Source organism: Vitis riparia, unplaced genomic scaffold (assembly GCF_004353265.1).
Source record: "Vitis riparia cultivar Riparia Gloire de Montpellier isolate 1030 unplaced genomic scaffold, EGFV_Vit.rip_1.0 scaffold541_pilon_pilon, whole genome shotgun sequence".
In the NCBI taxonomy this organism is placed as follows: domain Eukaryota; kingdom Viridiplantae; phylum Streptophyta; class Magnoliopsida; order Vitales; family Vitaceae; genus Vitis; species Vitis riparia.
Genome location: NW_023269698.1, coordinates 1 through 16,699, shown reverse-complemented (window position 1 = coordinate 16,699; position 16,699 = coordinate 1). Strand labels below are relative to the sequence as shown.

At 35.2% G+C, this 16,699-nt stretch overlaps 3 protein-coding genes and 1 long non-coding RNA gene across 4 annotated transcripts; 3 read left to right on the top strand and 1 right to left on the bottom strand.

The window, feature by feature from the left end:
* The first annotated feature begins 516 nt into the window (after window positions 1–516).
* LOC117910020 lies at window positions 517–1,164 on the top strand. The gene is made up of 2 exons (XM_034824072.1): window positions 517–640; window positions 677–1,164. The coding sequence occupies exons 1-2, from the start codon at window positions 517–519 to the stop codon at window positions 1,162–1,164; spliced, it is 612 nt and encodes a 203-aa protein (XP_034679963.1).
* A 5,463-nt stretch (window positions 1,165–6,627) lies between these two features.
* On the top strand, window positions 6,628–7,685 carry LOC117910034. The gene is made up of 3 exons (XR_004650514.1): window positions 6,628–6,716; window positions 6,823–6,846; window positions 7,605–7,685. It is a non-coding gene; the product is annotated as an uncharacterized LOC117910034 (long non-coding RNA).
* Window positions 7,686–7,764: 79 nt separating this feature from the next.
* LOC117910018 (PR5-like receptor kinase) lies at window positions 7,765–8,103 on the top strand. The gene has a single exon (XM_034824071.1). It carries the CDS (start codon window positions 7,765–7,767, stop codon window positions 8,101–8,103), a length of 339 nt encoding a protein of 112 aa, XP_034679962.1.
* Window positions 8,104–8,276: 173 nt separating this feature from the next.
* Window positions 8,277–9,312, bottom strand: LOC117910017 (pentatricopeptide repeat-containing protein At3g49170, chloroplastic-like). The gene is made up of 2 exons (XM_034824070.1): window positions 9,028–9,312; window positions 8,277–8,930 (listed from the first exon to the last, which is right to left on the bottom strand). Exons 1-2 carry the CDS (start codon window positions 9,310–9,312, stop codon window positions 8,277–8,279), a joined length of 939 nt encoding a protein of 312 aa, XP_034679961.1.
* Between the last annotated feature and the right edge of the window lie 7,387 nt (window positions 9,313–16,699).

The window sequence follows — 16,699 nt, the reverse complement described above, 5'->3', positions numbered from 1 at the left end:
CATCCATACAAGTTATAAAATAAAAATGATGATTTTTGGTATGAAAGAAGACTAAAACTTTTCTTGCAACCCAAAAACATCCATACAAGTTATAAAATAAAAATGATGATTTTTGGTATGAAAGAAGACTAGACTTTTCTTGCAACCCAAAAACATCCATACAAGTTATAAAATAAAAATGATGATTTTTGGTCAGAAGACTAGACTTTTCTTGCAACCTAAAAACATCCATACAAGTTATAAAATAAAAATGATGATTTTTGGTCGAAAGAAAGACTAGACTTTTTTTAAAACCTAAAAACATCCATACAAGTTATAAAATAAAATGATGATTTTTGGTCTGAAAGAAGACTAGGCTTTTCTTGCAACCCAAAAACATCGGTACAAGTTACAAAATAAAAATGAAAGAAGACTAGACTTTTCTTGCAACCCCAAACACAGCATCCCTCGTAATTTTAATAACTCTCTACGAAACTTACAACCCCAAAATACAACATCTCTCTCTCAAAGTCGATGATGTTGAGGGAGACGCAAGTTTTGGAAATAGGCTTGCTAACACTACTCTGCGCCTGCTTCCTTTCTATATGTGTTGCTAATGATCAACAGCAGCACCAGACATGCAAGCCATCTTCATGCGGAGGTATTCGGAACATCACCTACCCTTTCTGATTGCAAGGTGACCCATCAGGCTGTGGTGACCCAAAGTATGAATTGATTTGTGAGAACAATCTGACCGTGTTCAAGCAGGGCGGTAAGAGATACTTTGTGGCTGAGATCAACTACCACAACCATACCATTCGGATGCTGGATCCTGGCCAAAAGAAGGGAGACTGTTTCTCCACTCCTCTCTATTCCTCCTTCTCCATGCCGTCCTGTTGGTCCTTCTCGAATATGCTACATAATTTCGATCCATATCCAGATTATAAAGATCCATATTATTGCCCTAATGAATGGGAACGCAATACAATAGTTTTGTTAAGCTGTGAAAGGCCAATCAGTGATCAAAACTACATTCCCATTATTCTTTGCAACATTTCCTCTTCCTCACGGACATATGCTTATGTGCTAGCAGGAAAGTCTCTGGAGGTGGGAATTATTCGGGAATCATGCACTATCGCCTTGACTTTTGTTGCTCAATCAGAGCTCAACAGTTATTCAATCTGAGATTTGCAAGAAAAGCTACTTATGGGGATTGAGCTTTCATTTTTGCATCGCCTCTGCATTACAGAATGCAGTGTGAAAGGGCTAGCCTGCGATGTAGACTATAATAATAATACCATACGATGTTACAGATCAAGGAAATGCCTCTACTGGGGCACTTGGTGCTCGGACACAAACTGTGAGTATGAATTTATACGATGAGAGCTTTAATTCCAATTTGAGTTTGTTGAGATATTAGGAATGTTTAGACATTAGGAAAGTTGAGATATAAGGAATATTGAGATATTATGAATATTGAGATATTAGGAATATTGAGATATTAGGAAAGTTGAGATATTAGAATATTAGTTGTTATTTCCTTATATCATTCTTTCCTTGTATCATTCTTTCCCATTCTTAGAATGGTGATTACCCTCTATATATACTCTGTACATAAGCGAATGAAAAAATTAATGAAAAAACTATCATTTATCAATTTGAAGATGGTATCAGAGCCATGAAATTGAAATCCTGGATATTTTGTCGCTATGGTAGTCCGACAGCGATCAACTATCCTAAGACAAGCCCTAATATTGATAAGTCAACCTTCAAATGCACTCGCTGCAATAAGACTGATCCCACCAGTCTGGATATCCCACAATTTCAAAGCAACGACTCTTGGTATGACCAGGAAAACAATGAGGAACCGAGGGTTTGAACCATGGACCTTTAGATCATGTTTAGGTTATCACCACTTTGTTATTAATGATAATAATCGTGATCAACGGAAGAAGGATTCCAAGAAAACCTCGACTACAACTGTTGTCGAAATAAAAACAAAGGCTAATGTTGCTGAGAAAGCCTCTGCATTGGTAGCCGCTACAGATCATGGTGGTAAGTTTTTAAATACTTTTACACCTGTTATTAATAGTGCATGGATAATTGATTCTGGTGCCACAGATCATCTGACTTTTGATTCTAAACAGGTTTCACCCCTTAGACATTCCTCACAAAAAATTGTTTCCACAGCCAATGGTAACACAACCCCAATCATTGGGGAAGGATCCTTAACTCTTACTGATACTTTGAATTTGGATTCTGTTTTAGTTGTTCCATCTCTAGATTACAATCTTTTGTCAGTTTCTCAAATTACTACAGTCTTATCTTGTATTGTCATTTTTTGGCCTGAATTTATTGTGATTAAGGACATCCAAACAAGACAGACGATTGGTTGTGGTATTAAGCGGGGAAAACTCTATTACTTGGACTTGCAGTCAAAGGATTCAAATAAGTTGCAACAAGCCTTGATGGCAGATGGATCTGAGGAGGAGAAGAAAAAGTCTGAAATTTGGTTGTGGCATCGACGTCTGGGACATGCTTCCTTTGGTTATTTAAAAAAATTGTTTCCTAGTTTGTTTGTAAAGAGTGATATTTCTGGTTTCCGTTGTGATATTTGTGAATTGGCTAAAAGTCACCGTGCTTCGTTTCCATTAATTTTGAATAAAAGTCCGCTTCCTTTTATGGTTATACATTCTGATGTTTGGGGCCCATCCAAAGTCCCAACTTTGAGTGGCTCACGTTGGTTTGTTACTTTTATTGATGATTGTACCAGAATGACATGGTTATGCTTGATGAAGACCAAAGATGAAGTGAACTTGTTGTTTCAAAATTTTCATAAAATGATTGAAACTCAGTACAATGCAAAGGTTCGGGTTTTGCGTAGTGATAATGGTGGAGAATATCAGAGTTCTGATCTTCAAAAGTATTTGGAAGAACATGGCATCATTCATCAAACTACTTGTTCCAATACACCCCAGCAAAATGGAGTCGCTGAACGGAAAAATCGGCACTTGTTAGAGGTTGTTCGTGCTTCCTTGATAGCAGCAAAAATACCGATATCTTATTGGGGAGAAGCAATCACATCTGCCACATACTTGATCAATCGGGTACCTTCTAGCCCAATTAACTTCCAAACACCTCTCCAAGCTCTTACTAATGCCATAGTTGCCCCAACCGTCCCAAATCTACCTCCTCGTGTTTTTGGTTGCATGGCATTTGTACATCTACACAAACACCAACGCACCAAGTTAACTTCCCATGCATTGCAATGTGTGTTTGTTGGATATGCATTGCACAAAAAGGGATATCGATGTTACCATCCTCCAACTCGACGAATGTTTATTACAATGGATGTGGTGTTTCATGAAGATTCAATGTATTTTTCATCTGAGTCTGAACTTCAGGGGGAGTACCATAAGGAAATTCATACTCTCGATTATGATTATCATATCTATGAGGAGGATGAATCTGGAAAATCTGAACTAGTGAACCAGGAAGCGGGCGAGTTGGATATGAGTGGTCAACAATTTGGGTCCGAAGATGTCTTCACTGAAATACCAAACCAATCGTCGTCTGCTGAGGGTATTCTTAATTTGGAACCTGATCCATTCATGAAACGGTTACCACACCGTCATAATAGAGGTATTCCTAAACCCACATATGAACCTGAATTATCTACCAAAGTCAAATATCCCATGAGCAACTATGTGTCTAACCATCGTTTGTCTGAATCAAATAAGTCATTTGTAAATCAATTATCTACTGTAGCTATTCCTAACAGTGTGCAGGAAGCCTTAACTGATCCAAGGTGGAAAGCAACCATGAATGAAGAGATGAAATCATTGTAGAAGAATGAAACATGGGAACTCGTAGAATGTCCACCAGGAAAGAAGCCAGTTGGGTGTCGTTGGATCTATACTATGAAGTACAAGGCAGATGGTAGTATTGAACGATTTAAAGCAAGACTGGTAGCAAAAGGGTACACTCAAACTTATGGAATTGACTACACAGAGACATTTGCACCTGTAGCTAAGATCAACACAGTTCAAGTATTACTATCTTTAGCTGCAAACCTAAATTGGCCATTACAACAGTTCGATGTGAAAAATGCCTTTCTGCATGGCGAGTTATCTGAAGAAGTATACATGGATCTTCCACCAGGATGCATGGTGTCAGAAAAGCAATGTCAAAAGGTGTGCAAATTGAAGAAGTCATTGTATGGGTTGAAGCAATCCCCGAGAACATGGTTTGGAAGGTTCACAAAGTCAATGAAAGCTTTTGGCTATCGTCAAAGTAATTCAGATCACACTTTGTTCTTGAAAAAGCAACATGGTAAGATTACGGAACTCATCGTATATGTGGATGACATGGTAGTTACAGGAAATGATCCTGAAGAAAGAAAAGCTCTGCAAAATTATCTATCTAGAGAATTCGAAATGAAAGATCTAAGTCCTCTGAAATACTTTCTTAGGATTGAAGTTTCTCGATCAAGTGAAGGAATTTTTCTGTCTCAAAGAAAGTATGCCTTAGATCTTTTACAAGAGACTGGAATGTCGGGATGTCAACTTGTTAATACACCAATAGAAGAAGGTCTGAAATTGTGTGTTGAACCTAATCAAGTATCAACCGATAAGGGAAGATACCAGAGACTTGTGGGGAGATTAATGTACTTAGCTCATACAAGACCAGATCTTGCTTATGCATTGAGTGTAGTGAGTCAATACATGCATAATCCTGGAGAGCAACACATGAATGCAGTCATGCGTATTTTGAGGTACTTGAAGAATGCTCCTGGGAAGGGAATTTTGTTTGCTAAAAATGTTGATCATCAGAGTATAGAAGTATATACTGATGCTGATTGGGCCGGTGCAGTGGATGATAGGCGATCTACATCTGGTTACTTTACCTTTGTAGGTGGTAATCTTGTGACATGGAAAAGTAAGAAGCAGAATGTCATTACCCGTTCAAGTGCAGAAGCGGAATTTAGAGGTATGGCTCTAGGACTTTGTGAGGCATTATGGCTAAGACTTCTCTTACAGGATTTAGGTTACCTATCTAGGCAACCAATCCGATTGTTTTGTGACAATAAAGCCGCATGTGACATTGCTCATAATCCAGTACAACATGATCGTACAAAGCATGTCGAGGTGGATAGATTCTTCATTAAGGAAAAGTTGGATGATAAGATTGTGGAATTGCCTAAGATTCGATCAGAAAATCAATTGGCCGATATCCTCACCAAAGTTGTCTCAAGTCAAGTGTTCTCAAAATTTTTAGACAAGTTGGGCATGTGTGACATCTATGCACCAACTTGAGGGGGAGTGTTGAGATATTAGGAATGTTTAGATATTAGAAAAGTTGAGATATAAGGAATATTGAGATATTATGAATATTGAGATATTAGGAATATTGAGATATTAGGAAAGTTGAGATATTAGGATATTAGTTGTTATTTCCTTATATCATTCTTTCCTTGTATCATTCTTTCCCATTCTTAGAATGGTGATTACCCTCTATATATACTCTGTACATAAGCGAATGAAAAAATTAATGAAAAAACTATCATTTATCAATTTGAAGAGAGTTCCCTATTAAGAGTCCTTTTAACAATGATTTTAGAAAGCCTATTCAACTTTTCTAACCAATGGAAAATATTATCTTTCAAGTAAAAAAGCTTCTTAAAATCATTCTAAAAAAATATCCTTGAAAATCCAATTATGTTGTACTTCACTTCAATAACTAGGATTTTCAAATCCATAGGTCCTCAACTTAATTAATTTGACTCTTTTGGTTTAATCATGCAGGGTTTAGGAAGTATCTGTATCCTTTTTTTGGTAAGACTTTGGGAATTTTTGTTATCATATATATATTTTTTAGGTGGTGTTTTTTTTTATTTAATTCGAAATAAAACTTAATATTAAATAGCGTTTAATAGTGTTAAGTTTTAATTATTTATTTTTAAATATTTTATTTGTATTAAGTATTTTAAAGTCAAAAAATAAATGACTTGTTTTATGAGTACATGTTATTTTTGGCATTCAGAAAATGTTACATATTTTGATATTTTTCTATTTAGTAAAAAAATTTAAGAAATAAGGAATAAGTTAATATAAAATAAAAAACAAATCATCTCAAAAATGAAAACAAGTTGCTTTCAGCAATTAAAACCACCTTAATGTTGTTTAATTTTTTTTTAATATAAATTACAAAAACTATTACTTTCACTTTTATCACAATTTAGCACTTAACCCCCCCCCCCCAAAAAAAAAAAAAAAAAGAATGAACCCTATGCCATGCACAAATGTTTAATAACCTCTTCTACTAGGATTTTTCTTCAAAAATGGATGGGGAAGACCACATGAAACCTTGTAAGATGATTTTTATGGGTTAATTTTCTAGAATACCTGCATGTAATGTCCAAGTGCCTGCTTATCATTTCGTTTACTTTTAAGAAATGCTATTCATGTCCTTTCCTGTTAACAGGTTTTCTATTCGATCCGACTACCCTTCCATTTAAAGGTAATTAAAATTACAAGTTTCAACTGTTAATTTCTTCTAAGAATAAGTACATCCTCCAAATCCTAGTTCAGTTAATAACTACGATAGAGTAAACTCTTCAATATTTATTCCTTCCAAGATTTATGATGACTAAAATTTCTTTAATACATGTACAGCATTGAAAGAAGAACTTGGCAATTATTGCGCTTACAACTATTATTGCAACATCAGCATGATTGGTAAGGCTTTCTTCACTCAAATTTGTCTGTTTTTTAGTTGTGTTTATGTCGCTCACTTATGTCGGTCCACATTTTTTATCCAATTTTTTAATTTCTTTCTTGTTAGGAGCATGGATATTGCGAATTATCGGTAAGGCTTTAAAATTCCTACTATTAATTTTGTGGAAGAATAATATAATGAGAATTTCATATCAAAATTCATGAAAAGTATTTACAATGATCGTATTCCTTTTTCTAAAACCTTTATTCATTTCATGTTTGATTTATATTCAGTCATAGGAAGATTTGTGTTAGGGATATTGTGCCTATTTGCCTATTTAGTCTACAAGTTTCAACGAAGACATTTATCGTTAGATGATGATGTTGAAGAATTTTTACAGAGTCATAAAAATCTTCAGCTGATCAAGTACTCATATTCATATATAAAGAAGATGACTAACAAATTTAGTAATAAATTAGGACAAGGAGGCTATGGCTCTATATATAAAGGAAAACTTCAAAGCAGTCAAATTGTAGCTGTAAAAGTTTTGGTTATGCATAAAACTAATGGACAAGATTTTATCAATGAAGTAGCCACGATTGGAAGGATTCACCATGTTAATATAGTGCGACTTGTTGGATTTTGTGTAGAGGGATTAAAGTGGGCTCTGGTATATGAATATATGCCTAATGGGTCCCTTGATAAGTTTCTTTTTTCTAAACTTGAAAACAACATTCTTTTGAGATTATATAAGATTGCACTAGGTGTGGGTCGTGGGATTGAATACTTACATCAAGGTTGTGACATGCAAATTCTGCATTTTGATATCAAGCCACACAACATTCTTCTTGATGCAAACTTTATCCCAAAAGTTTCTGATTTTGGCCTTGCAAAATTACATTCAATAGAAGAAAGCATTGTGTCTCTAACTGCTGCTCGAGGAACATTAGGATATATTGCTCCAGAATTATTCTACAAGAACATTGGAGGTGTTTCATATAAAGCTGATGTGTATAGTTTTGGAATGTTATGAATGGAAATGGTGGGAAAAAGGAAGCATGCAAATACATGTCTAGAGCAAAGCCAAACATACTTCCATCATGGATTTATGATCGAATAGATCAAGGAGAAGACATGGAAATTGGAGATGCCACTGAGGACGAACACAAGTATATAAGGAAGATAGTCATAGTTGCATTATGGTGTGTACAGATGAATCCCACGGATCGCCCTTCAATGAGCAAGGCATTGGAGATGCTAGAAGGTGAAGTTGAACTCCTGCAAATGTCCCCCAGGCCTACTCTATACTCCAGGGAGATGTCAGTTGAGGATTATATGAACAATCCAGTCGGGGTACCAATTTCTTCACGAAATGCGACAATGACGATCAGCTTGGAGGGAAGGTAGTGCCTCGCAATAGCTACTCTCATTCTCTGTCCTGTAATACTTTGTGGTTGATTGGTTTAGATGCAAGGGTTAGTGCTTCTGTAAGATCCATATATGTACCAAGGTAATGTTTTAGCCAGAGGCAGTTCCTTGGCACCCTTGGAGCGAGGGTAGTCTTCTGTATTCACCTTAAATTATCTAATAAATTTCTCCATTTCCCTTAAAGCATGTTTATAAGGATCAGAAAGGTTTCCACATGCCTTGAGAACACTTGAAAATGAGAAATGATTAGGCTGTACACGGCCAGATATCATCTTGCAGAAAAGTTCAATAGCTTCCTTATCACACTCTCCAATTTGCACATATGCTGTGATAATTGCGGTCCAAGACATAACATTATGCTCAGGCATCCGATCAAATACCTTCCTCAAATCATCCACGGACCCATCTGCTGTACACTTTGCATACATGTCCACCAAGCTACAACCAACACAAACATCTGAAGCCAATCCCAAACGTATAACTTGGGAATGCAATTGCTTCCCTAGTGCTAACAATCCTGACTCTGTACTAGCAGAAAGCACACTACCATATGTAAACTGATCCAGTGCATGACCACTCAATTCCATATCCAAAAACAATTCAATTGCATCTCTGGCACAACCCAATTGCGCAAATCTAGTTATCATCAAAGTCCAAGTACCCAAATTTCTCTCTGGCATTTTCTCGAACACCTTATAACCTGAGCCCAAGTCACCACTACCCTTCACGAACACATCAATCAATTCACACCCAACACACACATCAGCCTCAAAATACCCGGTTTTCACCACAAACCCATAAATTATCTCCCCAACTCATTGAACAAGCCCGAATCACGGCCACAAAGCAATACTCATTTGGGTAAAAACCCAATTCGAGAAAATAAAAAAATGTCCAAATTGCTTGCAACTCCATGCTGTTAATCGCAAAACATGAGACCATCGCACTCCATGGAACCAAGTCTCTCTTATTTTTCATTCCCTCAAAAATCAACCTAGCGGTTGCGGTGTCGCCACATTTGGAGTACAAGCTGATCAGAGTGTTCAACACAACCGAGTCGAGCTCAAGTCCAGACTGAATTAGCTTCCGGTGGACGAGTTTCCGGAGTTGGAAGTTGCGGAATCGGATGCAGGACTTGAGGAGGATGGAGTAGGTGGTGAGGTCTGGTGGGGCGTTTTGCAGGGTCATGAGATCAAGGGAGGAGAGTGCATGGTTGAGGTGGCCCACGTCGAGTTGGCGGATCCAACGGTTCTTGAGGGGCTCGAAGTTGGGGTTTTTGTGAGAATGCGGGTTAGGGATAATGTTTTGGCGGGGAGGGCTTAGGGTTTTGAAAGAAGGTGGAAGGAGGGGTTGGGCGGGAGAGGGAAGAGAGAGAGTTATCACGGTCTTCCCCAACGGCTAGTTTGAGAGAAATGATGTTGTGGAAGGCTTCAAGCTCATAAAAGAGGGAGAGCTGACCAAAAATGATTTTTGAGTATTGTTGGATTAATATTTTAGGAGTTGCAAATTTAATTTTGGTTGGCTTCTTCTACTTACCATGTCAAGCCCCAAAAATTCAAATTTATGGTAATTTATAAGAAAATAAGAGCCCATTTGACGAGTGATTTAAAAATAGAAAATAATTTTTAAAAAATTCATAACATTGATATTGTTTTTCTATTTTTAATTTTTAAAAATAAAGTGAAATAGATAGTAACTATATATAACAACTTAAAACTTAAATACTGATTCAATTAATATAAAAAATTTACGAATAAAATGAGTTTAAAATGACTATTATTTTTCTTTTATATAGAATTATTATTTTTGATTTTTTTCATTAGATAAATGAATTCCAAATTAAACAACACTTAATGTGTTAAATTCATTAATGAATTTAGAAAATTTTAAAAATAATTTAAAACTTAAATAGTGACCCAATTAATATTAGAATGTTATGAATAAAAATTAATTTATAACAACTCTAATATTTCTCTTCTATTATGAATAAAAATTAATTTAGAACAACTTTAATATTTCTCTTCTATATAGAATCATTATGTTATGATTTTTTTTTCACTAAGTAAATGAACTTCAAATTAAATAAAATTTAATAGGTTGGATTTATTAACAATACTTTAAAACTCAAACAATATTCTTATTAATACCATAATTTCATGGATAAAAATTGGTTTATAATGACTCTATTATTTCTTTTCTACACATAACTATATTTTTATAAATTTTTCCACTAGAAAAATAAACTTCAAATCAAGTGATAGTTTTTATTGAATTTAAAATTTTTTTAAAATAATTTGGAACTCAAAAATAGATCATTTAGTCATCAAAGCAAAAAAAAAAAAAAAAGAAGAATAAAATTGATGTATAATGAGTCATGACTTTAATATTTCTTCTATACATACAACTATTTAAATTTTTTTTTTACTAGGTAAATAAATTATAAATTAAGTAAAAGATAATTAATAATTTAATTTTTTTAACAAATCCTTTAACTTTTAAGAATAATTTGAAATAAAAAAAATTGATCCAATTAATTGTAGAAGTTGAGTACTAAATGTATGCATGTAATAAAACTTAACTCATTTACATGTTAAAAAGTTAAACTTTATTTATTATTCATTTTAAATAAAATACTATTGACAATTATTATTTTAAAATTATTATTATTTATTTTTACGGCAAATTTTTTTTTACAAAAATATGTTAATATTCTTATGTTTCTAACATATAATAAAATAGTATATTTTTTATTAAAAATATAATTGATGATTTTATTATAATATATACTATTCATGTTTTAGTAAAAAAATATTTCTTTTGAATTTCTTTGTAATACAAAATTATTTTTATTTTCAATAAGACTTCAATTAAATTTAATTAATGTTATATAAATTGAATTTATAATATTTTTATAAAATCAAAATAGAAAATTTATTTTTAAAAACAACTTATCCAAACAAATTGGTTTCATTTTTATTTTTAAAGTATTTTTTTTATAAACAACTTGACAACTACCTTATTTTTATAAAACATTAAAAAATTGTTTTTTGTTCTTTAACTTAAAAAACAATTTTTAAAAAATCATGGCCAAATGGAAAAAAAAATAAAATTAAAGGACATATTTGATTTGTATTAAAAATAAATACCAAAATAGTAATTTTTGTTTCACTAGAATAAAAAAATTATTTCATAATTAAAAAAATTATTTATCTTTAACTTATATATAGTTGTAAATTTATTTTTTATTTTTTTAAATGAAACTTAAATTGAATTTGATTTTACATTAATATAAACTAAATTTATAAAATTCTTATACAATAAAAGTAAGACATTGTCTTTAAAAACAAAACAAATTCTTTCATTCAAACAAGTTTTTTATGAAATGCATTTGCCAAATGCTCTTGCTTTTTAAAAATTAAAAAAAAAAAAACTGTTTTTGTTTGCTATTTTAAAAACAAGTTTTAAAAAACATAGCCAAATGGACCTAAGAATTTGCTTGAGGGTTGTTTTTGAAAACAAATTTTCAAACTTAGAACCATATTTGGTAATTGTTTTTGACAAAAAGATAGTTGTTGATAACTTATAACAAAATTAAATCTATTTTTGAAAATTATGGACAACTTTATGTAAATTAGTAAATATGTTATTAAGAAAAAATAATATGAATCATAGATTCAAATAGGTTCTCTTTTCATCCTTTTTTTTTTTTTTTTTTCAAGTTCTTAAGAAAATTTAGATATTTATTTATTTTTGATGGATTATTACTTAAGAATAAAACAAGACAATATACAAATAATTTAATTTGAATAAGAAATTAATCTAAAATCAATCCAAAAAATTTCAAAATTGAAACCATAATTCTTCTATTGCATACCTCATTATTTTTCCCTCATAATCTATCCGATTCTTAACAAACTAAAATTCCATAAATTATATTAATTCAATCCTTCATTGAAAATGGAAATAACAATGTTTAAATCATCAAATTTGAATTAGAAATGTTTAAACTCTTGTCGTATAGTAAAGTCAAGATAAAAAATCATCAATTCTAATGATTTTTTTTAATTAATTAAAGAGAATTTTGGAAATTATTGCCTTACTGTAGACCCCCATTTTTGGGGCCTTGCTTTTTAGCGTTTCTGTAGGTCACTTTCTTACCAGATGGAGGCCCCTCAATGAGCCACTTGTCGACTCGTGGATGGCTGCTAGGGAATCAGGCTAGTAGCTTGGAGGACCAATGAGGATACGACATCTGTAAAGAAGATTCTGAAAAGGAAGCTACAAGCCGTTATGCTGGAAGGGGATTCTGCAGGCCGTTAGGAGACGCGTATGAGAGAGAAAGAGGAGGCTGCAGAGTAGTGGTGCTTGGAGGTAGTTGTTTCTGGAGATATTGTTAGAGGGGCAAATCTGGTAGAGAAAGAAAAGACAAGGTTGGCAGAGAGCATATGGCTTTTTGGGGAGGCTGGGCTGTGATTAGGAGGGGGGGTTTTCGGGAGCTAGGAGAGGGAGCTAGAGGAGGTGCTTTTGGGCGGCCATTCTAGAGAGTTATTGAGAGGAGAGTAAGATCTTTTCAAGAGGGCTTTTGGCTGGTTTTTGGAAGAACAGTGAGAAGGGGGGGAGGGGGGGAGGACTCCAAGAGCTTTTGAGAGAGTTTTCTGAAGCATTGTATCTTTTCAGGGAGTGAGGAAAAGAACAGAGAGCAACTTGAGAGAGAGAGGGAGAGAGCTTGAGGGGCAAGTTTCGTTGAGGGGGAAGCAGATGCTGTACCTACGGAGGAGTAGATAAGGTTTTCTTCTGATAGTTTAGAGGATAGAATCTCGAAAGAGCATTTTCCAGGTATGCTACTCATTTATCTCCATTATTCTTCTGTTATTCGCTCCCCTCTGTTCCTAGCTGGGTGTTATTTAGCAGTTTGCGTGTGGATGTCATGTGGTTGCTCTTGTTGATTTCTATGTTTTCATTGGATTCGCTATGACTACATGTTCATATATTTTTCTGGGTTCATTTTGAGAGAAATGATGTGAATATGGACCAGTTTTATCCGCGTGGTATCTCAAGGTCTTCTTCTTATCATTTCTCTTTAAATCCATTTCTTCCCTCACTAGTTGGTAAGCCTGTGGATGAATTATGAGACCAGGTCTTGCTTAACCAACTCCCATCTCACCCATCTTTGTTTGGTTCTATCAATTTTCCTCTCTATTTTTTCTCTATTTTGGTGTCTGTTCGCGGCGTGTTTTGACTGGTGCATCTCCAATCTGAGAATGCAAATCCAAGGAGCGGGAGTTGTGATTACAGGTGCTTAGTTTCTATGGAGTGCCCGAAGAGCATGTTGAGTAGATTGAGCCTATTTTGAGTGTTTTATATCAGGATTGGAGGTCATAACTGAGTACCTATGCTTCAGAGTATCACAAAGCCCTTAAAATGTCATCCCCAGAGGACTTCTAAGGATACCTCTTGACTGCTTCATCTGTCTGTGCCACTCCTTCATCATCTATGGTATCATTTCCCTTTTGGCTGGCTATCCTTTGATGCGATGGAGAAGCTTAAACGACACCGAACTCACCACGAAGAGCAACCAGTTATCCTCCTAGACAGGGAATGTGATTGCCAATGTTGCTGAAGGTAACACAGAATATATTAATCAAGTTTTCTCGGATAATCGAAAGGCGTTTCGATGATGGGTCATGCTTGAGGACGATTCCGTATATGAGATCTAGCGCAGTCGTGCACTCTATCCCGTTTCTTGGAAGCATAATGACAAGGACGCAACGCTAGAAGTTTGAGATAGTGTGAAGCTTTATGAATAAGCTGCCAGGGTCGAAACGCCATGGATGACAGGCTCGACTTGATACCATAAGTATTGGGTGTATAAGATTCATGGTCTTACAGTCCTCGTTAATGAATCGCATTGAGTGCAAGTCCAGTATGACCCATGGACTTCGCTAGCCAGTTTATTCCCCCAGGATCTCCCACTTCTCTTGCATGTTGGAAGTTTGGGTCCGCATTGGCATGCTGTAACACGTCGTTCCAAGGATTGTAGAATGGGCGTTAGGATCTGTTTAATATATGCCGAAATCGTTGTATGAGAGTCAATTGGCATTGGGATATTATTGCTGCAGTGAGCCACCATTGAAAATATACGTATACAGTGTTTGCTACCCGGCTGGGTTTCGTGCACAGTGGCAGCATTGAGGCAATTTGGAATCCTTGCTCTGGTATACAGCCAACCTCTAGCATCGTGAGCCAGTACCCCATTTCCATATCCAGATGCCCACCTGAAATGCCGAATCTAACACTTTCATTTCTTCCTCATACCCACTGCATCATTTCTTCACAACCATTTTCTAAACCCATTGATCATACCCCCCACATACCTTTTCTCTCACTATCACCTTCCCATCCTCCATACCCATTGCCAGTAACTTGCTTCACCACCACATTTGCCCTTCTCATTCTTTCTAAACCCTCTCATCCTCCCTTCGCCGTCCGTCTCTACGCATCTCTCAACTTCCATATCCAGCGGTCCTAATCTAACCAGGCCGTCAAAGTCGCCGGTCAGATTCCCTTGGTTGCACCCTCCAATGAAACTGATCCAAGACCAACAAGGAAATCCCATATGACCCAAAGTCACGCCGGCTTCTGGACGAGCGTAGTCGTATTCTGTATTGGCGTTCCTTTGGCCAAGAGAGGGTGCACCTGCCACTTATCTGCTGAGCCATCAATGACACTTATAATAAATAATCAAGATAAGCATGTGGATGAGGAAGAGGTTGCCATGCCATTGCCCACAGGACAAGAAAGCTGTTGGAATGCCTACTATGTTTGACTCATACATTTCTGAGGATCTCTACCTCCGCGTCTTGTCTCTATTACATGTCGGGGTTTCTGTGGAAATCATAATGCAAAGATACAATGAATCAGATGTTGGGAGCATGGAAAGAGACTCCTGATGCTTCCAATGATATCCCGTCAGCCCTGAAATCGCTATCATCTCCCAAAGAGGATGCAAGCAATGAGCGCTACCTATCCGAGTCCAGAAACTCATGCACGGAATGGCTACTACCATCTCCAAATGCCGCAGCGACCCACTTCCCTCAGCCTTGGGCTCATCTACAACTTACCTTACCCATCCCAAACACCCTGCTCCCATCACCCATGCCACCCGTGAGCAAGAGCACTAACCCATGTCTCTCACTCTCTCTCGCCACTCGTTCTCTATTTAACGTCAATCCTCCCGTGCATGGCCATCTGTCGCTCCTCTCACACTCTTCTTCATCCTATCCCGCCGTCATGCTCATCACCTTCATCCATCTATATCTCTCATACCCACCCTGTCACGCCCCAAGACCCACTCCAAGGGCGTGATGGTCATTTCACACTTCAAACCCGAAGGCTTACAGTGTAACCTGACCCAAACACTTATCTTGTAATCGGAAGTTACCAATTACCAAGTACCTGTTCAGAGTAGCGGAACCAATCTAAAATCCTCAAATTCAATTTCCAAATAACTTCCAAATATCAAATGATCCAAATGAACATAACTAACAGTTAAAACAAAATCCAACATAAAATCCTAAGTCAAATCCTAATGATGACCATTCCTCAGTCTAGCCATCACTCCTCACCCGAACTAAGAGTACCTGAAAAATTTTCAACAATTGGGAATGAGCTCACAGCCCAATAAGGAATATTAATGCAGTTCATGGATCAAATATTTTCATTTCAAATAGGAGATATCATTTTTTTTTCTCATCAAATATCAGAGTTTCAAAATACTAATATATTCAAAATTCAACCAACCATTTTCATATCAAATTCAAACACTTTCACATAAGATTCAATCAAATCCATTCAATTTTTCATTACTCTGGTTATCAAATATCAAATGCCCAATTAGGTGGGACTTTTCAAATGGGTGGCTAGCCTCAAATTGTTCCTGGTGGAAGGAACCAAACACTACTAGTACTAGTAACCTCTAACCAAACCCCTAGAGGCTGGGGTCCAAATCAATTACATTCCCACCATAAAATGTAAAGGTCAACTATTATATCCCGTTGACAAGGGTCAAATAAACCAGAGTGATGTTTTTATTCAAGTATTCAAATTTACACAACATAATATCTCCATATTTTGTGTCATAAATAAAACAAAATATTCCAACATAATATTTAGTGCAAAACAGTTTGATCCATGCATGGTAACAAAATATCATTTTCTTTTCCACAATTCAAAATAACATATAAAATAATTTAATTTTATAAATATTGCATTAACTTCCCTTACCTCAAAATATGCAAAGACCTTGAAGGAAAAATAACCCTGAAAAGTCTACTCCTCACCTAACACAATAAAAAGACCACTATTACTATTTACCTCAAAATATAAATCTGATAATCCTAAAATTTCTAAATGTTAAGATTAATATTTTTGATTAACAAAGTAATAATTTAATTACTCTATTCCTTATTTAATTAAATTAATAAATTCTCAATTTGTTTCTAATAACACATTACTAATTTAATTAAATTACAATTTTATTTCATTATAAAATTCTATATATATATATATATATATA

What these genes read in the sequence shown, in the direction of transcription:
- LOC117910020 (XM_034824072.1), top strand. Translation starts at nt 517, where the DNA reads ATGTTGAGGGAGACGCAAGTTTTGGAAATAGGCTTGCTAACACTACTC. An exon ending in CAAGCCATCTTCATGCGGAG is followed by an intron (nt 641 to 676) that starts GTATTCGGAACA and finishes TCTGATTGCAAG; the next exon opens with GTGACCCATCAGGCTGTGGT.
- LOC117910018 (XM_034824071.1), top strand. Translation starts at nt 7,765, where the DNA reads ATGTCTAGAGCAAAGCCAAACATACTTCCATCATGGATTTATGATCGA.
- LOC117910017 (XM_034824070.1), bottom strand. Translation starts at nt 9,312, where the DNA reads ATGACCCTGCAAAACGCCCCACCAGACCTCACCACCTACTCCATCCTC. An exon ending in TTAACAGCATGGAGTTGCAA is followed by an intron (nt 8,931 to 9,027) that starts GCAATTTGGACA and finishes TGAGTTGGGGAG; the next exon opens with ATAATTTATGGGTTTGTGGT.